At 34.2% G+C, this 23,103-nt stretch overlaps 3 protein-coding genes across 8 annotated transcripts; all 3 read left to right on the top strand.

Moving 5' to 3' along the window:
- Positions 1-385: 385 nt before the first annotated feature.
- LOC132706571 (odorant receptor 30a-like) lies at positions 386-8,674 on the top strand. Of its 3 annotated transcripts, XM_060677956.1 has the most exons (7): positions 392-716; positions 773-1,012; positions 1,065-1,383; positions 1,435-1,534; positions 3,251-3,343; positions 3,397-3,552; positions 3,845-8,674. In XM_060677956.1, the coding sequence occupies exons 1-7, from the start codon at positions 419-421 to the stop codon at positions 3,887-3,889; spliced, it is 1,251 nt and encodes a 416-aa protein (XP_060533939.1). In that variant the 5' UTR covers positions 392-418; the 3' UTR covers positions 3,890-8,674. The 3 variants fall into 3 exon arrangements, with proteins under 3 accessions (XP_060533940.1, XP_060533938.1, XP_060533939.1); XM_060677957.1 differs by having other exon boundaries at positions 386-716; positions 815-1,012; positions 3,397-8,674; XM_060677955.1 differs by having other exon boundaries at positions 390-716; positions 3,397-8,674.
- LOC132706572 (odorant receptor 94a-like) lies at positions 8,669-11,611 on the top strand. Of its 4 annotated transcripts, none has more exons than XM_060677961.1 (7): positions 8,669-9,157; positions 9,249-9,446; positions 9,498-9,819; positions 9,871-9,970; positions 10,768-10,884; positions 10,937-11,092; positions 11,236-11,611. In XM_060677961.1, the coding sequence occupies exons 1-7, from the start codon at positions 8,968-8,970 to the stop codon at positions 11,278-11,280; spliced, it is 1,128 nt and encodes a 375-aa protein (XP_060533944.1). In that variant the 5' UTR covers positions 8,669-8,967; the 3' UTR covers positions 11,281-11,611. The 4 variants fall into 4 exon arrangements, with proteins under 4 accessions (XP_060533944.1, XP_060533942.1, XP_060533941.1 ...); XM_060677959.1 differs by having other exon boundaries at positions 9,207-9,446; positions 10,792-10,884; XM_060677958.1 differs by having other exon boundaries at positions 9,207-9,446.
- A 5,227-nt stretch (positions 11,612-16,838) lies between these two features.
- Positions 16,839-22,523, top strand: LOC132706346 (uncharacterized). Its single transcript, XM_060677629.1, has 7 exons — positions 16,839-17,033; positions 18,258-18,497; positions 18,549-18,867; positions 18,919-19,018; positions 20,910-21,002; positions 21,054-21,209; positions 21,876-22,523. The coding sequence occupies exons 1-7, from the start codon at positions 16,871-16,873 to the stop codon at positions 21,918-21,920; spliced, it is 1,116 nt and encodes a 371-aa protein (XP_060533612.1). The 5' UTR covers positions 16,839-16,870; the 3' UTR covers positions 21,921-22,523.
- The last annotated feature ends 580 nt before the right edge of the window (positions 22,524-23,103 follow it).

Genomic DNA, 23,103 nt, shown 5'->3' with positions numbered 1-23,103 from the left:
ATTCACCAAGTTCTGGCAACCCTCTTTTTCTACCCCAGTAACCGCAAGCCAAGGATTTCAATTATTTAAATGTTGATAATAATACACCTGCGGTTTACAACTACAGGGCACTGTAGGCTGGCTTTCGGATTCTCTAGGAATTACCACTTTTCGCATAATTATACGTGTAGATGGCGGTAATGTCGTTTCGTCAGTAGCGGACGGCAACAATATCGCTCCAAAACAAATTGGCAATAATTTTTTGAGGTCATAATTTGGAAAATTAGGCCTAAGAAGATAGTAATAAATAATTAAATGGAGGCTTCGAGAATTTCATTATCCGACCTAATTTTAAAGTTACTAGAAGCGAAGAGAATCTTAGAGTATTATTGATGGCATTGGCATTTATGCTACGTCTATGGTTTCTGCTTAATAATTGATGACGACGACCTCAAAGGGTGCGTTTCTTTACATATATCCTGCGATCGTTTTAAAAGCTCTAACACAAGTACGACATAATTATTTTCGCAAAATGTCTGAGAGGATGAGGTTGTTCCATTTTGCAAAGCTAAGCATGACGGTCGTTTGTATGTGGAGGCTGGATCGACCGCCTCTTTCCAAATTTGCTAATTTAATGTACCAATTGTATTCTGTTGTTCTGCGTGCAATTTTGTGTTCGGTACCGGCTTTGATGGCTGTCAATTTTCCCAGTCTTTTGAACAGCGATCCAAATTCAGGTAAGCCATTTACTTCTTGCATGCTGGATGTCGATTACCGATTATTTAAATTCAAGCTATCGAAGGAGCATCCAAAATGCTCTACTGCATGATTTTAGTTGTGAAGGCGTATTCTTATCAGTCAAATAAATGTAGAGATTTATTAGCAAAAGCGACAGAAGAAGAGTCGAGTTTGTATGATATAGACGACGACGACGTCACTAGAATTTACAAGGAACACGTCAGATTTTGTCACATGTTGAGCAAACTATTCTACATCTCCAGTATACTTTCTTCCTCGACTCTGTGTGCCATTGGTAGACACTTGGTCCACAAACATTTTCTTATTTTTACTAATGGCCGTTCCAGCGATTGTCAATAGCTACAAATTTTCGAAAATCGTCGACGGAGTCGGAGAAAAGCCCACCCCTCTGTTGTTCTGGTACCCGTTCGACAAAAACCGGTACCACATTTGGGTGATGGTTCATCAATTCATATCTATCCTCGTGGCCAGCTGCTACGTTTTGCCCAACAACGTTTACTACAACTCAGTAATGATTTACGTGAGGAGTCGCCTGCGAATACTCCAGCACTATTTCAGAAACTATCCTCAATACGCACTCAGTGGCAGGCTGACAACTTTGCAAATGTTGAATGTGCTGTGTGTGAAACACCAGGACTTAATTAAGTAGCGGTCCTATAAAAATATTACTGTAGCTTGCTAACAATATAGTTTTAGTTACATAAATGACGTTAATTGCTCCGTCAGAGATGCAGTATTTTTTGAATACAATGTCATTTCAGTAATACTGGCTACAATTTTATACCAAGTCGTCCAAGTAAGTAGTGAAGTTTGATGCCTATGCTCAAAAACCTCAACTTTTTGAAAACGGGTTTTAGTACAAATTATTGCAGCATTAATTTTTCTTTGTGGACTAATAATAAAGGCAGTTTATTACCTAAGTTGGCAAAAGAAGGTAGTGGAAAATATGTTCCAAATATCAATGTCTTTGTTTAGGGATGATTCAATGCTCAATGATGGGGGATGATTCAAAACTCTTTTAAATTGACAGCTCTTATACAACTAAACTTAAATTGGTGACATATCCATAGATTTAAGAATAAATACTGTTGTAATAGAGTATTTTCTTCAATTTTTTTATCAATCAATTTCTTCATATCAAAAAGCAACATAACACTAGCGGCATGATGAAGAACTAGTCGATCAGAAGTAAAATGGTTTGGATAGAGTGTGCTTTCTCCAACTGCTTTCGTTTGTTAAACAGTGTTTAGGAATTATAGCTGTTAATTTAAAAAATAAACCATCAACTCAAACTATGACTTTATTTTTAAAATGTTCGTCAAAAAGTGCTAAATAAAAATAAAGTTTAGCTTTAAAAGGTAGACATTTTTTTGATAGAGTTGTCCGCTCTCACTGTTTTATTATATTTTTGTTTGAAGTTAATTCAAGATGGATTTACCAAATTAATAACCCGCATAGTTTCTGAGATCCAAATTACCCAAATGTTCATGCCTTACTGAAAAAGACGGCCCCGAATGGTTTTTTGTTTTTTTTTGGCCTTTTCGTTTTCTTGAGAGCAATTCGATGGTGAAAATCAGAATTCGCTTTTATGTTCTGAGATCAATCTATATTAAAAGGTTTAATTTTTTACGATATGGATTAATTTCTCTCTTGTTTTAAAAGTTACAACAAATTTATTTATACATCTTTCAGGCAAAGTGTGTTGTTTGCTCCAAATTTTATCTCAACAGTTTTAGATTACCGAATTTTACGTTAAATTATTTATTCTTGGTCCAGACCGGAAATGTCAATGTCGTTCTGTAGCCAGAATTTACGCTAATAATAGGATCATTTACGCTTTCTTGGAGATTATCAGCGGACCACATTTCCTTTTCGTTTTTTTCTATGACATGTTATATAATTACTCTAATTTTATTTCTATTCTATTCTATTCTATTCTATTCTATTTCTTTATGCGAGGGCAACTTTCAGCAGCTCTATCTATATCTTTTATTCAATCAAATCAATCCAAAAAAATTTGCTCATTCCAGTCATCAATACCTCTCTAAACAAATCCAATATACCTGCCCTAAAACACTGACACTATTCAGCTTTTCTTTCCTATTTTACAAATTCAAAACATATATTTGTATTAGCATGTTTATTTATATGGATTTAAAATGATAGGCAGGTATTTTTTGGGCTGAACCGAACCTGGGTTTCTTGGCAACGTTGTGTCACTTTCTCCCCTTTGAAATACATTGGCTATATTAGGCACACTGTATTCCCAGTTTGACTTGGGTGAACATTATTTATAATAGTGTCAAAACCATTTAACTAACATTGTTGGATGGATACACCGCCATTTCGTGGAATTCCTTTCGAATTTCTTCACACAATACACCACAATTCCTTTGCGGTTCGATGTAACATTCCAGAATTTTTCAATACACATGTTAAATATGGCTAAAAAAGAATGCAAATCCATGCAAAATCTTACAACTTGTCTGACCTTATAGCAAAAACTTTTCAGGGCCAAGACACATTGTTCAACAGCATCTTCGCATTTGTCGTATGCATTCAGTTGATGATCCTAGCGTGGACTTCTGATGAAATCGCGTTACAGGCAAAATTATCTAACAACAAAGAGACAATCAAGTCGAAGTTTCCTGCTTCTAGAGCTCCAGTTTGGGAGCGGCGCTTTACGAAAGCAAATGGTTCGATCAAAGCCAAGAGTCGAAAGTTCTGATCGGAATCATGATGATGGGTTGTCGCAAGCCGCTCAGTATTAGCATAGGACCGTTCGGACCGATGACTATGTTGTCGGCTATGTCGGTATGTAAAAAGCGAAATAAATGTGCCCCAATGGTGTTTCTATCCTAAAACATGTTAAACGCCACTATTTCAGAATTATTCAACACTATTTTAAACTGTATTTCCGAGTGATCGATTGTTATAATACGTGATGACAGTGACAGTTTAAGATGGCGGTTGGATAGAACCATTTATTTGGATAATACGATATTTATTCTACAAAATAAAAACAAATAACAACCTTAGCCAAGTTACTTTTTTTCACAATAGAAAAACTTAAACATTTTTGTTAATATGCATGTTTCCATTTTAGCGACTAAAACTGGCGTACTCCTATATGTCAGTGATGACGTCCTAATCTGACTGCAAAAATTCGGCTGCTTTTGTAATATCACAAGATTATTGAATCAAATCCACCTTTAAATCAAAACGCCTTTTCTTCTTAGTTTATAGGACTGACTAAATTTTTGGTATTTGTCTACTCTTTTTAATAAGTCATTTTAAGTTTTCGCATTTTTTACTAAAATCGAATGTTACCTTCATTAAGAAGTTAACCAAAATTATTAAATTATTTTTTGGTTGTGTTACATTTCTCAAATGTGCCTTGAAATAGAAAACATTGTCAATAACGCTACCTTAGAGTAAATAAATTTTGTCTTGTTGAAACCTTACATTTAATTTTAATCACTTCTTTCTCTCTTTCTTTGACTTCACAACTCTGGGTGAATTTTGCAGAGTTTACTACATGCATTTTCCTTTTTCCATGGCCTTTCCAATGTTATCACTCCCCACCATTACTCACTCACCACACTAGATTTGTCAATCTGTTGCCTGGTATTTTTCTGACTACTGTAATTTTCTGACCTTTCCTACGCTCATTATATCACCATCTGTAGACACCTCTCGTTAGTTTATATTCGGTATTGTCCTGTTGCTTCTTGCTTGGTTGAGCCGAATATTTTACTCCGCACCTTCCTTTCAAATATCTTTAGTCGTTCTTAGTGTAGTTTTTGTGGTTGCAGTTCCTTTGATAACGTCATTAAACCTTGAACACCAAAGGGGCATGTGCTTGTTTTTAGCTTGGACCCTTGTATTTATTTGTTTCGGGATATCATTGTCTTCCTAAATACTTGCGTCAGGTATTTGAATTGTTTTACCCGTTCAAAGTTGTAATTATTAATAGAGAAGTTTTGTACTATCCTATCTTTGTCGTGGCCATTCTTATTGAGATACATATATTTGGCAAAACAAATCTATTAAGGATATATTAGATCCTTTTTAAGTCAACTTTTTTGTTTGATATCAGGTAATAGAGTTTCTAGGTATATTTTATAATTAAAAAACCACCATTGGAGAGTAAACATATCAATAAGTAGACGGTGCAATATCGTTTTTTTTTAGTAAACATATATTCCATTTTAGGGAAAATAAAAAAACTAAAATATCTTTTTTAAAATCAATGAAGTGATAAATAAGTGTAGAGTTATTTTGACTTTAAATGATATCTTTGAAAAATCCATATTAGTCTCAATGAAACGTTGGGTTCCATCGCTTTTTGACCTAACCTTATATACCATGTATAAAATTGAATAAAAATTTTAAGGCTATGACATGTTATTTAGATGGTAATGGTATATTTCTTTAAAATTTATCCAAACAAAAACAAGTTACACATGGCGAAAATCACAATAAAATAGCATATAACAAAGAAAATTTTATGTTTTAAAATCTTCTTCACTCGTTATCTATGATTTAGTTTGAGAAATAAATGGGTAACATTACATCCATTCGTCCGACGGTGTCCAACCATGTCACCATTTTAAGTGGTGTTTTTTTTTCGATGTATAGAACTTTAAGTTGCAATAAAACAACGATGGATTATTCGATTGGCATGAATTTTATTTATCCGAAAGATAATCTTGTGGCATTACATTTTAAATATGATTTCTGACATATGACCGCCACGGCTGGCGCGGATTTAGTCCAATCTGGACGTCCAATTTTCGATGACTTTTTCCAACATGTGTGGTCGTATATCGGCAATAACATCGGAATGTTGTCTTCCAAATGGTCAAGCGTTTGTGGCTTATCCGCATAGACCAATTACTTTACATAGCCCCACAGAAAGTAGTCTAGCGGTGTTAAATCACAAGATCTTGGAGGCCAATTCACGGGTCCAAAACGTGAAATTAGGCGGTCACCAAACGTGTCTTTCAATAAATCGATTGTGGCACGAGCTGTGTGACATGTTGCGCCGTCTTGTTGAAACCACATCTCCTGGACATCATTGTTATTCAATTCAGGAATGAAAGAGTCAGTAATCATAGCTCTATACCGATCACCATTGACTGTAACGTTCTGGCCATCATCGTTTTTGAAGAAGTACGGACCAATGATTCCATCAGCCCCACAAAGCACACCAAACCGTCAGTTTTTCTGGATGTAACGGTGTTTCGACATACACTTGAGGATTAGCTTCGCTCCAAATGCGGCAGTTTTGTTTGTTAACGTAGCCATTCAATCAGAAGTGCGCTTCATCGCTAAACAAAATTCTCTTATGAAAATCGGGAACCATTCGACGAATGTACGCCTTACTTGATGATCGTTTGGCTTCAATTCTTGCACGAGTTGGATTTTGTAAGCATGTAAACCAAGATCCTTCCGCAAAATCTTCCATAAAGTGGATGGACACAGATCCAATTCTTGTGCTCGATGGCGGATGCACTCATTCGGGTCTTTCTCAATGCTACGCTCTACAGCAGTCATAGATTCTTGTGTACGCACCGTACGGCGTCTCTGAGGATGCGAGTTATCAATAAGAGTAAACGTGGTGCGAAAACGTTCCATGGTTAATCGAATTAACTGCTCTGATGGACGATTTTGTCGACGATAAAATGGACGTAGTGCGCGATACGTATTCCGCACAGAACCGTTATTTTCGAAATAAAATTGCACTATTTGCATGCGTTGTTCAGGCGTGAGTCTATTCATGATGAATTGCCAAACCAAACTGAGAATAAATCACTTGACAGCTGTTAAATCGATCGCCATCTTGAACAGTAATGCCAACTTAAAGTTCTATACATCGAAAAAACACCCATTATATGGTCCACACTTTCTGTAACCAGGAAATTATTAATTTTATATCTTTATATTAATAAAAAACCTTATGAGCCGACCCCACAAGCATTAACTTAATTGGCAATTAGTAAATTATAGACAAAATTTCCATTACAATAATTAACTTTTACCTGGGGCTCTAAAAAATGCAAATTTGTTAATATTCATATACAGTGTGTATCAGCATTGGCTTTAGATGCTGTGTCAAAAATTGTACGTAACTTTTGAACAACATGGAGGAAAGAAAATATCTTCTTATTATAACATTGTGCTAATAGAAGAAATAGTTTTGGTTAGTTTATATAGAAAAGTTTTAAATACAAATGTTGTTTGCTTGAATGTCATGAAAAATATTTACCATTACATTACATTATACAGAAGTTGGGAGACTATGACTTGTTAAAAGTAAGGAGGTAAAAAAATGTTTTTTTTTTCATTTTATTTATCAATTTATTTATTTATTAATTTGTGGCACAGGCCATTTGTAAATATACCACGGACTAGGTTAAAATACAGAAATCTTAAATGTAATATTTATAACAAAACATTGATTATTTATTTCACTTAAGAAACTTCCATCCACACTTTTTTTCGCGCACTTTAGTAAATGCACAGATAAAAGTAAACACATTATAGCATAATAACAGAACGTTTCATTTGAAAAGATTTCGCAGCATTGGATGTAGTGCAAATTTTGAAGATAAACCGATGCAAAAATAAAACTGTTTTCCCAAAGCAAAATTATTTTCCAAACGAATCACGTTATAGGTTCAACAAAGTGAGCAGCTTTTATCTCATTTAACCGAATTAACAACTCTTACCGTTTTCGAGATAATGCCGATTTCATGATCTGGTCGGATATTGGATGCTGTTTCTATACACATTTTCAAAAAAATCATGAAAAGTCGCTGCTATAGTGCTAACAGTATTTGACTGTAATCTGGACATCTCTTCTAAACTGTCTTAATAGATAATTCATAATAGGTATTCTATTGTCTCACGCGTTCAACCCCCGATAACCACAAGCCAAGAGTTGCAAATCTGTAATTTCTGTGTAACACATGTGTGGTTTACAAACTACAGGGCACCGTACGTTGATACTCGGATTTTCTGCCACATCCCCCTTTTTCACATAATTATAGGGGAAGACGAGTACATGTCAATAATGCCGTTTCGTCAGTAGCGCGCTTTGACAATTTTCTTATGCCATGAGTGGGATCCCGAAATGAAAGTTATTGCAAGAATTGTGACCTAATGATATTCCTTAATTGTAATCAAAATCTAAACTTGAAACATGACGGAGAAGGACGGAAGGTTAGGTTTTGTCTATTCTAAAAGCAACCTCGATGACAAGGCAAGACTTTATCTATGCTAAGAGTATCCCATCACAAATGCGAAAATTATGGAACAGGTGAATAAAGACCATCGATGACAATTAAAACGAAAAAAGGAAGTTATCAGCTGGTCGCTGCAATATGTTCGAAGTTTTTGGAATTTGTTAATATTCTCCATATAACCAATCAAAACATGGGATAAATCTCAAATAAAGGCAATGGAATTCGAAATAAGTGGTTTTTATAGAAGCCAAAAATTTTGGGCAGTGGGGGCCTGGGAGGAAGGAAATTTGTGTGCTAGCGCAGAGTAAGGAAGTTTACTACGAAATCATCGACGAGCTCCATTGAAGGCACTCTAATAAGTTCCTCGGGATAATAGTTTGACATGGTTAGGAATTTTTTATGGTAGACGTCAGCTGTGAAAATGAAGCTTTCCTAAATAAATTCCTCAATAAGTAAAATTCAACCTGGCACTCGAAATTTTCGAACTTCCAAAAGAAGAAAATCAAATGACCCATCTAAATGTAAAACGCTGAAGAAAACGGGGAAAGTTAGCAATTGGTCGCCGCAGCTGGCAGCATGTTGGTCAACATTGAGCATTCATACCACCTCGTTGCTGCAAATAAGCTGAGAGAACGTAAATTAGTAATCAAGTGAAATTAAAGCCGTTCCGGAGTCTTTTCTGTGTTCACTCACCTTTTGCATAAATGCATTGCCCATTTAAATATTATACCATAAAGAAATTTATCCTTCAGGTTCGAAATTCTTCTAGTTCTACTACATTACATATTATTTTTATCTCGATATTATCAGAAGCTGAAACAGTAAAAATCGTTGTAGTTTTAATCAGTTTTTACTGTACGTCTATGGTTTCTGCTCCTTCCTTTTAATAATTAATAGCGCCTGTCATAAAAGGCGCATTTTTATAACATGGCGTTTAGACTCCGGAAACTCGGAGAGCAGGAACGGCGAAATTTATAAAATGCTGTTTTATTTTGCAAAACTAAGCATGATTGTTGCGTCTATGTGGAGACTGGATCTGCCACCTATTCCTAAATTTATTACTTTCATGTACCAATTGTATTCCGTAATTCTACATTTAATGGTTTATTCGATGCCCATTTTGATGGTTGCCAATTTTCCTAGCCTGTTGCAAACTGATATAAATTCAGGTAAGCCGTTTACTTCTGACTGATTTCGACGTGACAATTTTCATTCAAGCCATCGAAGGAGCTTCGAAAATGCTCTATTGTGGGATTTTAGCCGTTAAGGTATATTTATACGAGTCACATCGATGTAGGGATTTACTCGCCAGAGCTTTAGAAGAAGAATCGCGCTTGTACGCCATAAACGATGGCGATGTCACTAGAATTTACAAAGAACACGTCAGATATTGTCACATATTAAGCAAGTTATTCTACATCTCCACTGTGACGTCTTCGGCGACTCTGTGCGGGACAGGTAGATGTTTGGTCTATTAATATTTTTGTATATTTACCAATGCTATTCCAGCTATTATAAATAGTTATAGCTTCTCTAAAAATGGTGATGCAGTGGGAAACATGCCCATTCCTCTATTGTTCTGGTATCCGTTCGACAGAAACCGACACTGCATTTGGGTGATGGCCCATCAACTCTTAACCGTTGTGGTGGGAAATGTTTACGCCCTTCCGGTCATTGTTTACTACAACTCAATAATGATTTACGTGAGGAGTCGTTTGCGAATACTTCAGCACTATTTCAGAAACTATGATAAATACTCGATGCTCAATGGTGGGCTGACCACCTTGGAAACGCTGAAATCTTTGTGTGTGAAACACCAGGACTTAATTAAGTAACTACCATACTGGTAAATAACTGAACTATGCTGACTATACATTTTTAGTTATGTAGAAGACGTTAATCGTTCCCTCAAAAATACAGTGTTTCTGGAATACTTGGGAAGTTCAATAATCCTTGCCACTATTTTATACCACGTCATCGAAGTAAGTAGTACTTTCATTTACTGACAATGATCAGCAAGAGAGGCTTGCATACGGAAAAAATGAGATGGAAAAGTTACTTAACGCATTCTTCTCCTTCTATCAGTGTTATTGAACGTAGGGCACCACCTTTTTAAATTTATATCTGTCTCTGGTAGTCTGAATAGGTTCTTCAATTGAATTGTTCTACGCTTCGTTGCTCTTTTTCCCTCAATTTTGCCGTCCAGTATTAACTGTAGAATACTACATCTTTCATTTCTAAAAATGTGACCAAAGCACGCAGCCTTTCTTGTCTTCATGGTGGTAAGTAGGGCTTATCCGTTAAGCATTGTTTATCACCTTGTAAGCCTAAGAAACGTTAAGCGAGCGTCTCTATGTTACACATTCGTAAGTAGTACTGATAGGTCTAGATCATTGCATTTAAGTAACTTTTCACATTTGCATGCATTACGTGTCATTTCAATTCTTCTTCGGTTTTCCTTCTCTATCTGAAGCCAATATCCCTAATATCTGTTTTGCGTTACTCTTTTAAATTGTAAATTTTCGATTGTGATTGATGTCTGATGTCATGCTGTTCCTTAAGTATAATATATTTGAGCTGATATTTATTGTGTTTATATCCTGGAGTGTATAAAAAACGGTTGGAGTTTTACGTATTATCCAAAAAAATAAAAATGATATGAAATGTGCAAATATGCGCAAGAGCAATCGATCAATTTTTTATTATTTAAATAAAACCATATTTTATAAACCGTTTTGCCGAGTTTTCCTTTTATAGCCTAGAAAATGTAAAATTTAAGACGCAGAGCAGTCAAAGTTTTCAGGGTCACGATACGATGTACAATAGTATATTTGCATTTTATGTAAGCAACCAGTTGATGCTTCTGGCGTGGACATCTGACGAAATTGCTTTACAGGTAAAACATCTAGTGTAAAAGAGTCTTTTAATCGAACCTTATCTATTTGCAGAGCTCTAATTTGGCAACGGCGCTTTACGAAAGTAAATGGTTCGAACAATGTCCAGACTCCAAAATGTTGATCAGAATCATGATGATGGGCTGTCGCAAACCGCTCAGTATTAGCATTGGTCCGTTTGGACCGATGACCATGTTGTCCGCATTATCGGTATGTAAGAATATTGATTTAGACCTGTACTTAACCTTAAGAAAATCTTAATGTGGATAAACAACAATTTTCAAAAAAAATACGAAATCATCATTATAAGGGAAGTTAATGGTAAATAACACATTAACCTATTTTTATTTTAGCGGCTAAAGCTTGCGTACTCGTACATATCAGTGATGACATCCTAATCCAAGAATGGCACGAGTATATTGTTATCGCAGAGAGAAACCAACCAGGTTTTGATCATTTTTGTCGACGATTTCGGAATGAACATGTGTGATTATTTCAAGACGGATGATAATATTTGTTTGAATGGGATTAAAATTATACTATTTACTAAATTTTTGGATTCCTCCGACTAAGTTTGTAAATAGAATTATAGTAGTCTGTGGAAGTACCTTTAAAACAAAAAGGATTAAAAATTACTATTAAATTATTAAAAATAGCTTAATTTGTTTCTTATTTTTAATACAATAGATTACAATGAAAGTAAACTACGCAAAAAATGTATATTTTAAAGATTACCACTCCGCATATTAAAAAAATTATGTAATTTATAGATTTTCAACATTAACATTAATATAATATTATTAAAATATATTTTAAAAAGAGTTTTTAAAACCGTATTAACAATACGAATACAAAAAATTTCCACGCTTCCTGATTTCATGAAAATCAAACTGTTTAAGATGATAAATGGCACATGTTTAATAGGGGCTACAACTGGAATATATTAAGTGTATATTACATTGATTTTTTTGTTTTCGTTATTTCTGTTATTTCTTTGAATGAATACCATAATACCTTCTTGGTACTACATAATCGTCGGTTAAAATTTCCCAATATATATATATATATATACAGGTCGCCTCGAAGTCCGAGTCCGCAGCATTCCATGCATGTGCGGCAACGAATACATTGCAGAAATCGGACGAAAAATATTAAATATGCTGAAAGAACATGAAAGAACCTTTAGACAAGATAAAAATCATCAGCAATTGCCGAGCACAATTCGGACGTCAAATTTTATTAGATGTAACTGAAATTTTGCCATGTAATCAATTCTTCTTCCAACGAGAAATCCGGGAAATCTGTGACCAACCAAACAAAATTCACCGCTACTCACAAGCAGGTACAGAGTAGACTATGAGCCAGGTTCAGGCTCTGAAGTATGATTGAGGAAGTTTCTTTGAAAAATTGACACTCATGACATCACGATAAAGATAAAAATAAAATCTTATATAGCTATAATTGATTACATAGGTGGTCATAGACCTCTAGCAGGACAGGCCGTCTTACTTTGAACGTAGAAATTTCGACATTGAATTCACAGGAATTAATTTTTCTCCCAGGTAGCTTTTTCGGTAGTCTCAGTTGCTCTGCAGCAGCTCCAGCCTCATCAAAATTCAACTTATTCCCTTATGATAACTGACATTAAGGTGGTCGTTTTACCATCACATAGTTTTAACCAATTTTTTAAGAAGCACGTATATGAACGGAAAGCTTTGAGCTTAAAAATTTAAATGAGACGGAACTTGGTGTTTGCCACTTTGGAAAATTACAGGCTAAAGCCGCAAGAGACAATTGTTGGCATTCCGTTGCGAATTTTTTTCGCCCTTTAATTATGCCCGAGTTTCCCTCATTTAATCGATTTACCAATTTATGTTTGCGGATCAGGAACGTGCGTTCAGAAATTTCTGTGCAATCTTGTCCTTGTAAATAAGTATTCACTTTGTAGTTTTTTATAGAAAATTTTTATGTAACTTTATAGTACGTAAGGGTATGACACGACCATTTATATATGCTTCTGTCGATTTATTAAATGTTTATTTGTATTTTTTTGTGTTATAGGTTTGTGTTTAAGGTATAAATAATATTAATAACTATTATTATTCGTATTTGAACTCAAATACTGATTTTGCGTTCATTGTCATTTACGCTACGTCTATGGTTTCTGCTTCTTACTTTTAATAATCAATTTCGGCAGCCATAAAAGACGCACTTTTATAATATGGCGTTTAGAATTCGGAAACTCGGAGGGCAGCAAATGCCAACTTCCTAAAATGTTGTTTTATTTTGCAAAACTAAGCATGATCGTTGCGCCTATGTGGAGGCTGGATCTGCCGATCCTTCCTAAACTGATTAGCTTTATGTATCGATCGTATTCGGTAATTCTACATTTAATAGTTTATTCGATTCCCGTATTGATGTTTGCCAATTTTCCTAGCCTCTTCAGGTAAACCGTTGACTTCTAACTGATGTCGATTAATGACAATTTTCTTTCAAGCCATCGAAGGAGCATCGGAAATGCTCTTTTGCGCAATTTTAGCCGTTAAGGTATTTGTATATGAGTCTCGTCGAAGTAAGGATTTACTCACCAGACCTTTAGAAGAAGAATCACGAATCTGCGCCATAAACGATGGCGATGTCACTAGAATTTACCAAGAACATGCAGGATATTGTCACATATTAAGCAAGTTATTCTACGTCTCCATTGTGACATCTTCCTCGACTCTGTGTGGGACAGGTAGATGTTTGATCCATAAACACACCAATGCTATTCCAGCGATTATAAATTCCTCTGTTGTTCTGGTACCCGTTCGACAGAAACCGACACCGCATTTGGGTGATGGCCCATCAACTCTTAACCGTTGTGGAGGGAAATATTTACGCCCTTCCCGTCAATATTTATTACAACTCAATAATGATTCACGTGATGAATACTTCAGCACTATTTCAGCAATTATGATAAATACTCGATACTCAATGGTGGACTCACGACCTTGGAAATGCTGAAAGCATTGTGTGTGAAACACCAAGACTTAATTAAGTAGCAACCATACGGATTGTCGCATTATGCTGACGATCTATTTTTAGTTATGTAGAAGAGGTTAATCGTTCCCTCAAAAATACAGTGTTTCTGGAATATATGGGCAGTTCAGTAATACTTGCCACTATTTTATTCCAGGTCATCGAAGAAAGTAGAACTTTCATTAACTGACGATTATCAGTTTATTAAGCCTTACTTACAGACAAAAATAAGAATGAAAGTTACTTAATGCATTCTTTTTCTTCTTTTTCTATCAATGTTGTTGAACTTTGGCCACCACCTCTTCAAATTTATATCTGCCTCTGGTACTATAAATGGGTTCTTCAATTGAATTTGTTTTCGTGCCGTTCCTCTTTTTCCCTCAATTTTGCTGTCCAGAATTAATTGTAGAATATACATTTTTCATTTCTTAAAATGTGACCGAAGTATGCAGAATTGTTTATCGTTATGGACATAAGTAGAGCTTATGCTTTAAGTATTCTTCGTAGCACGTCGTTTTTCGTCACCTTGTCAACCTAAAAAATGTTAAGCCACCGTTTCTAAATTACACATTCGTAAGTAGTAGAGACAGGTTTCGATCGTTGCATTTAAGTACCTTTTCACATTTGCATGCATTACTTGTCATTTCATTTCTTTTAATGATCAGTCAATTAAGCATCTCTTAGATACAGATAAAATTGATTGATAATTTTTTTCTTCAACGGTTTCATCAAAAATGGCCGACGCCTTTCCAATATATTCTTATCTCGCTTTTAGTACATAGCTATATGGTATTAACGCGTAGATTTGAGTTATGTTTATTATGTTTATGTCCAGGATTGTGCAAAAAACGATATGCAACCGTTTTGCGGAATTTTATTTATATTTTATATATATATTTATAGCCTAGAAAATATAACATTTAAGACGCTATATAGTTGAAGTTTTCAGGGCCACGATACGTTGTACAATACCGTTTTTGCATTTTACGTAAGCAACCACTTGTTGCTTTTGGCGTGGACATCTGACGAAATTGCTCTACAGGTAAAAGATCTAACGTTAAAAAGCAGATCAATCTAACGGTATCCGTTTGCAGAGCTCTAATTTGGCAACGGTTCTTTACGAAAGCAAATGGTTCGAACAATGTCCAGACTCCAAAAAGTTTCAATTATTATTCTCTCCATCCTGCCATCAAGTGACAGTGTTTCAAAACCCGGCTAAAAAAAATGAGGAATCAATTTCACGCTTGTAACTTCTCTACCTTCTTCTTTCATAATCTAAGCGGACTCGATTGTCACATTGTTTTCAAAACTATAATATCTAGTCGAAACAAGTTATTTTGAAGCATACGATTTTTAAATTCGTTCGATGCGTGATTTCAAGTTTTCAAGTATTAAATCCGACATTTTGGGTATAATATAAAACAAATCGCCCATCCTCGAAGAGGACTGAATTCACAAAACTACATACAAAGCTTTTTTCTACTTCCGTTTGTAAAATACGTAATTACACACCGATCTAGCGTGCGGGACATATTCGTCGGACATATTTCCCATGGCTTTGAATTCTGACGATTGTCAATTATGACGGTCATGTCAGTGAATGCATTCGTGTTGTTTTGCGAAAATGTTCCCAAAAACTAACGGTCGTAGAAAAAGTATAGTATGCAACATGTTCGGTAAACTTTTTAAGTCACTCGTTTATTAAACTCTCGCTCCGCTGCGCTCCGCTCGTGTCAAATAAACTCGTGAGTCAAATGCCGTTTATCGCACTAGTTGCATAATATACTATAAACACGCTCCGAAAGCAAGGTCTCAAAAAATTAACAAAATTGTGTTTGTCCAATGTCTTTGTATTTCTGATGCTGCCGAAATACGTGTAACATTTTGTAAATAATTATTTTTACTATAGAAGAATCAGGTTTGGACGACTGCGCGTTTATCTTGGTCTTGAACTATCAAACCTTGTATAAAAAGTGGTGAATATTTTTGACTCAAATTAATTAGCACGTGCGGTTTTATGTCATAGGTAATCTGCTACTACTTTTCGAGGAATTATCTCGTATAGATAAAACACCGTATTGTTATTATCATTAAAGATGAATTACTTTTTCATAGGTTGTTCCTTTCTTTCAATTGCGATAGCCACAACGGAGATATACCTACGAATTTCGAATATTTAAGTGTAGAGAGTAATAATACAACCGTGGTTAACAAGTACAGGGCACCTTGGCTTGACACTCCGATTCTCTAAAAATTACCAGTTCACATCCCCTTTTTTTCACATAATTATACTGGAAGACGCGTAGATGTTGTACTAGTAATGTCTTTTGTCATCAGTAGCGCACGGTAAAAAAATTACTTCCCGAATAAACATTTTGTTTTTAGTACCAGGCATATTTTTACATAAGTTTCTGAAACATTTGTTTCAACTTCTCTTTTCTCATTACTCGGTGTGATTGGGGTTGACTGAGTGAGAATATTGTCAATTATGTTTATTGCGTCAATCGGTGGAATGCTAGGAAATAGGTTTTGGACGTCAAAGGAAACTAAATTGCTTTAGGAGTAGTTTTAATGTCTTTAACGTTATGGATTATTTCAAACGAATTTTTAATACCATATCAATCCTAAGCTGAGCTGTTTTTGATGTATTCTATTAATAGACACGCACTCAGACGAACCCTCGGTTATTTTACATTCTATCTTTAGCATTTCAAGATTATCAGAAACCTAACATGCCAGCCTTGTCGATATCCACGTTATACGAATTCATTTGTCCATTTAATTTCATTTATGTTACGTCCATGAATTCCGTTCTTCCTTTCAATAATTAATGGCGACCACCAAGCGACATGGGAGTTTTTACACACGTCGGCTAGAGTCGACTTAAAAACGAGACGATAGTCGGAGGAGAACTTATTCCCCAATATGTCTGACAGCAAAGAGCTGTTCCATTTTGCAAGACTAAGCATGATTTTGACCGGAATGTGGAGGCAGGATCCACCTCCCTTCTACAAATCCGTTAATTTTTTGTACCGGTCGTATTCTATAGTTCTACATGTAATACTGTTTTCGATACCTGCTTTGATGACTGCCAATCTTCCCGATCTCTTGCGATCCGATGCAAATTCAGGTAAGCGCTTTAGGTAAAGTGTGTATCGAAGTAGTTACGACTTTCTTATCGTTTTATTTATTTTATTTTTTATTTTATAATTTACTCGTAGGAAGGAGACATATCATACTATTTAACTAATTGTTCCATTATGTCGCAATGAAATCACTTTTCATTAGATGCAAAAGAATTTTTGAAAAATGTAAATGCTTATTTAATAAATGGAAGATTTATTAAACATTAAGCTTTAAGAAATCTGCTTATTTACAAAAACACCATTACTCTCGCTGTTAGTAGTGATGAAAGAAAAAAAAACCTAATGATTTCCAATCTTAAGCACAAAAAATCAATTCAAGAATATTGTATAGTCTATCTTATTGAGTCTGAAAGGAAACCCCCCACTTTCCACTGTGGTCCTTCTTTACATTCAAAATATTACTGACCATACATCAAAAGTTCTTAAGCAAAGTAATGTTCACACCAGATTTGCTACTTAACCATAATCCATCAACTTCTTCGATACATCAAAGACAAAATTGAATTTGAGACACCAGTAGATTCCAGGAATCCATGCATATAAGGCAAGGAATACATTGGTGAGACATGTCGAAAAATGTCAATTAGGCTAAAAGAATATGAAAGAGTACTAAGCATACTACAAATTGAGTCATCAGTAGTTGCCGAACATGAAACCGGATATCAAATCTTATTAGACCAAAAAATTTGTCGAGTCATTCGAGATAATGTTCATGTCCCTCAAACAGGAGCAGAATAGAATGCAGACCAGTTTCAGTTAACCTCTAAAAAAGCCAACAGCATGATTGGCAAAAGGAAGATTGATTTGCAAGTAGTAACCCTATAGAACATTTGTTACACCAAGTAAAATCAAATGTGAGAGAAGAAAATGTTTTTTAATTTTAATTAACAAACCTGTTGAGAGCTGGAAAAATGCAGTACCGGAATATAACTCTGATAGTGAAACAGAATTAAATTTTGAACAATAACTTACTCATTGTAATTTGCATATATTAAACATGTTTATTTAATTACCAATTAATTATTAATATACTCTTTAATCATTAGATTTTTAAGGGCACCTCAGAAGTCCATCCCTAATGTTCTGTAAGGTATTTTATGACCGTCGGCAGGTTACTTCTATAATTGCTGTCTAAATCCAAGACGTTATACTTTGAGAAAAAGTATACTTGTAACATGGTGATGGTTGATTTACTTTTTTGCTTGCAGCTATCGAAGGAGCGTCGAAGCTTCTTTACTGCGTGATTTTAGTGGCTAAAGTGTTTTCCTACCAGTCCGGAAGATCTAGAGACTTACTAAGTAGAGCTATGGAAGAAGAATCGCGCTTATATTCCATAAACGATGAAGATGTTATTAGAATTTATAAAGGACACGTTAGATATTGTCATCTCTTCAGCAAATTCTTTTTTATCTCCACCATGGTGTCTTCCTCCACCCTATGCGAGATTGGTAGAAACTTAGTTTACTGACAACGCTTCAAGTTAATGAATGCTGTTCTAGCGATTATCAATAGCTACAAATTTTCTAAAAATGCTGAAGCCGTCGGAGACAAACCCACCCCGTTGCTACTCTGGTATCCGTTCGACAAAAACAGGCATCACATTTGGGTGATGGCTCATCAATTTTTAACGGTTATGGTGGGCAATTGTTACGCTTCGGCCGTTTATCTTTACTACAATTCGATAATGATTTACGTTAGGGGTCGGTTGCAAATCCTCCAGCACTATTTCAGAAATTACAAAAAATACGTATTTCATGAGAGCACGACGACGTTAGAAACGTTGAGAGCTTTGTGCGTAAAACACCAGGACTTGATTAGGTTGCAGGTAGAGTAATGTGGCATGGAGGTGTTCTAACGATACGGTTTTAGTTATATCAATGATGTAAATCGCTCGTTCAAGAGTACAGTGTTTTTGGAATATAGCATCACCTCAGCAATACTTGCTACTGTTTTATACCAAGTGATCGAAGTAAGTAGTGCATCTCGAATAATAATAAGATCAATATCAATCCAAGAAATAATACATAGATTGTTTGTGTTCCTCATTTGGATCGCACTGTTACCAAAATAGCTACATTGAAAGCACTATTATTTGAGTATAAGTTTAATATTCCAAAGGGAGATTTGAATTTAGACTTCCTTTACGTTCAAAGCTATTATTTAATAAAATGTGTGATCTTCTTAGCCCTAGACACCCTAATTTTTAATTAAATTTTAACTAAATTTGCTTTTAACATGTCGTTTTTTTATCTTAACCAGTACAATTTCAATTCTATCAATCTTATTAGAATTTCTTGCAGTGTAGTATATTGCCTGCCGGTTAAACATTTTTTGCATCATTTCAATACAACGTTGCATCTAAACAGATTAAGAAAAGTTCAATAAACTAAGAAGTAAATTACAGAATGGGGCATTTACTTCAAAACTAGGGTATTATTGAATACCTAAATTCACCAATAAAAAAGAACAATAATAAAGACATTTCACAACAGCGACGAATATTACGGGAAATCATGCTGCAAATGTGAAAAACTAAGCAAATGTGCACTCCAACTAAAACTAAAAATGAAGTCTTGTTAAAGAAATGCAATTTACTAAATGAACAAGATAAGAAGAATTCTATTTAAGAAATAAAAACTAATAATAATAGTAAAACTGCCTTATTTCAATACGCTTTTGCAAAAATTGAAGTACAAATGAAACAACATCGACACATTATGTATTATATTTCGGGTGAATCCATTTCAATTCCTGAAAGTTTCCTCCACAAGACTTAATGTTCTTCATTTTTGATCTTCTTTTGTATAATAAATAATATTTTATGCCATATCGTACAATACATTCAAAATTAGTATATTAGACATCCGTTAAGCTCTTCTGTTGTCATATACCTACCAATTTCTGTATTAGCATAAACCTACATGTTTAATTTGGTTCATACAGTTTATATTTGGGTGAATTTCTAAGAAATGTGTATTTTCTATAAACTCAGCACTTGTTTTATTTGGCTCTATAAAATGATAAATCCTTATTGTGTATTGTATTCTAGCAAATATTCTAACATTTTTCTGGAAAATAATTAAAAACTCCTTCGCTTCAAATTATGCTTCATGTTTCTGTACCTAAATATTAAGGACTTCGAATTAAAAGCATAAAAATTGTCTTGGGTAGCACGAAATTGTCAATTTTTATGCTTTTAAATCGAAGTCCTTAAGGTGCAAAGGTGCATCAAAGGTTTAGAAAATTTGACAGATAATGGTGAAAATCTCCTAAAAGTTTAGTAGTCACATTAAATATGCATTACTTCAAAAAATCTTTAGAAAATAGTACAGGAGGGCAACATTAAATGCTAAAAATATTTACAACGATTTTTTTAAAATGGTGACATGTGAAATGGTGAAATGGTGAAATGTTCCTTTTTTCTGTTAACCAGGCCCTCTCTAAAAAATTTAACTTTGTCTGTCTAGATTGTTTTCTTTAAAAAGTTCTCTTCTTGGGCAAGAATCAGAACCATTTCACAAAATTGAATTCTATTTATAAATGATTCCAAAATCACAAATACAAAACCAAAATCGATATTAGTATAACCAAGTGAATTTTTGGTTGTCATTTGCAATTTTTTACAACTCGGATGATCATTCCGTGTCTTTTTGCAACTTCATTTAATCTATAATATCAATTTGTACTTCAGATAATTTGACGATTTAAAGGTATTGAAATCAATATATATAGTAATATTTAGCAATTTTCGTCATTCCTATAATAAGAAAAGAAAAGGCATTAATTAGAATTTCCATGATTGAGAATACAGCACAAATGGTCGAAAATTTTTAAATAGGTCGTATAGCTTAGATTTTCAGGGCCAAGATGCCTCGTTCAATATTATCTTCGTGTTTATCGTAAGCAGTCAGTTGATGCTTCTGGCGTGGACTTCTGACGAAATCGTATTGCAGGCAATATTATCTACTACCAAAGAGACAACTAATTAAAAAGTTTCTTTGCAGAGTTCTAATTTGGCAACGGCGCTTTACGAAAGCACATGGTTTGAACAATGTCATGATTCGAAAATGTTGATCAGATTCATGATGATGGGCTGTCACAAACCGCTCAGTATTAGTATTGGTCCGTTTGGACCGATGACCATGTTGTCAGCGATGTCGGTGTGTATTGAAGATTGCTTTCCCTAAAAAATGATTTATTTAACTTTCCTCTCAGCTTTTTTCGTTCTTCTTATTAAAATTAGAATTATTTGTTATATTTTGTCTGGTAACCACTATAATATAAACTAAATTCCAGGAATTTGAAATAATAACGAAAATTTTTATTTTAGTAGTTAGTAACACACCAACTGGTACCAACTTAACCTTAACTCTTTTTCAACTCACGAGGGAGGCCGTCTCCATTTATTATAATCCTTCAAAACAAGGTCTCTAAAAATAAGGTGGAATTTGTATAAAATTGAGTTGTCAGGTTTTAGATCTTTGATTCGAACCTAAAATTTGCCTCTCATATTAATATGGCTTAGAAATGACTTTCACACTGCGTAAGAATTTTCTTTAAAATAGGCCGATAGCGAGGTCTACATACTTCCCCAAAGTAGCACAGTCCGCTTTTTATCCCAGATCTCCCTAGAATACATTACAATAAAAAAAATAAATAACTAAATAGTAACCTGTATGACGATTTTGGAATGGGAAATATAATCAAAGTAAAATGCAAAAAAAACTTGAAAATATGTGAATTACCAATATTGATTTACTGATTGGTATATTTTGACCGCAGTCTTAAAAATCTTAAAAGATGTTAAATGGCACATATTTTTTTAGCGGCTGAAACTTGCCTACTCGTATGTATCAGTGATGACGTCCTAATCCGAGCAACAAGCGATATATTTTACGCCGAGACGCATCTGAAATAATTAAATTATTAGATTAAAAAAATAATAATAGAATTGTAGCATTTAAAAAGAATCAGGAGTGTATTCACTATAAGCTATATTAATTTCCAGGTTTTCGTTATACTTAGTATTTACTTTAGTATTTTTGTTATTTCTTTGAACAGATACCATTCCATACCTTCATGGTACTGAACTTGCATATAGTCGGTTAAAATTTATAATGAACTGTTTAAGTGGAACTCTTAATATTCAGTAATTTAAGTTCAGCTATTTGTATGTAATAGGTTTATTTAATTTTATAATGCAACTTTATTTAGATTAGCTTAAAATTTGTTACTTCCAACAGTGTTGGTATGATCATCAATTTAAAAATATATCTGTAGAACTGTATTATTTCATTATCCAAATAAATCTTGAATGCTGTAAGCAATAGGCTTAGTTTAAATCCCTTTTCCAGATTCTTCAATTCTTCAATGTTCAATTTCTTTAAACCTAAGTTTTATTTATTTTAATACGAGACTTTATAAATCTGCATATATTTAGACTAAGTTTTGGAAAATTACACTTACCAAGCTAACCTCTTACTTTTTTTTACTTTTGCAGCACTTGAGTTATTATTGTAATATAATAAAATTTGGGATAGACTATCACGCTAACTCACTTGATACTCCTTAGACCACCAAGATGTCCCTTTTAAATAACATATTATTTTTTCTCATTTTTCGTTTCGGTAAAGTTGAAGGAATTTCAGTGAAATTAATCATGCAGATTATATATTCTTAACCAAACTAAAAGAAATATTTTAAGCTCAGTGTGTTAAAATTTTGAATAATGGAAACATAATTTTAGTGCCACATCTCTCTGGACTAAAAAAATTAAAAAAATAAATTATTAATTATTATTAAAACGATATTAATAATTTATTTCGAACCAACTATGGCCGTTATGTGTATGTCATCAAAATAAAAATAAAAATAAAATCTTAATGAATTAATTTCGTTAAGGTCGTTATGCACAAGCTGTTGTACCTTGAACGCAGAAATTTTGACATTGAATTCATAGGAATTGTCCTCTGGCAGAATCAATTTTTCTCTCACATAGCCTTATGGGTAAGTCTTACTCTGCGGATGCTCCAGACTCACCAAACTTGTATTTAT

The sequence above is a fragment of the Cylas formicarius genome, unplaced genomic scaffold (assembly GCF_029955315.1).
Source record: "Cylas formicarius isolate icCylForm1 unplaced genomic scaffold, icCylForm1.1 PGA_scaffold_8__14_contigs__length_24414737, whole genome shotgun sequence".
NCBI classification, from domain to species: domain Eukaryota; kingdom Metazoa; phylum Arthropoda; class Insecta; order Coleoptera; family Brentidae; genus Cylas; species Cylas formicarius.
Note: the sequence above shows the minus strand (reverse complement) of the source record. Positions and strands in the feature narration are given on the sequence as shown.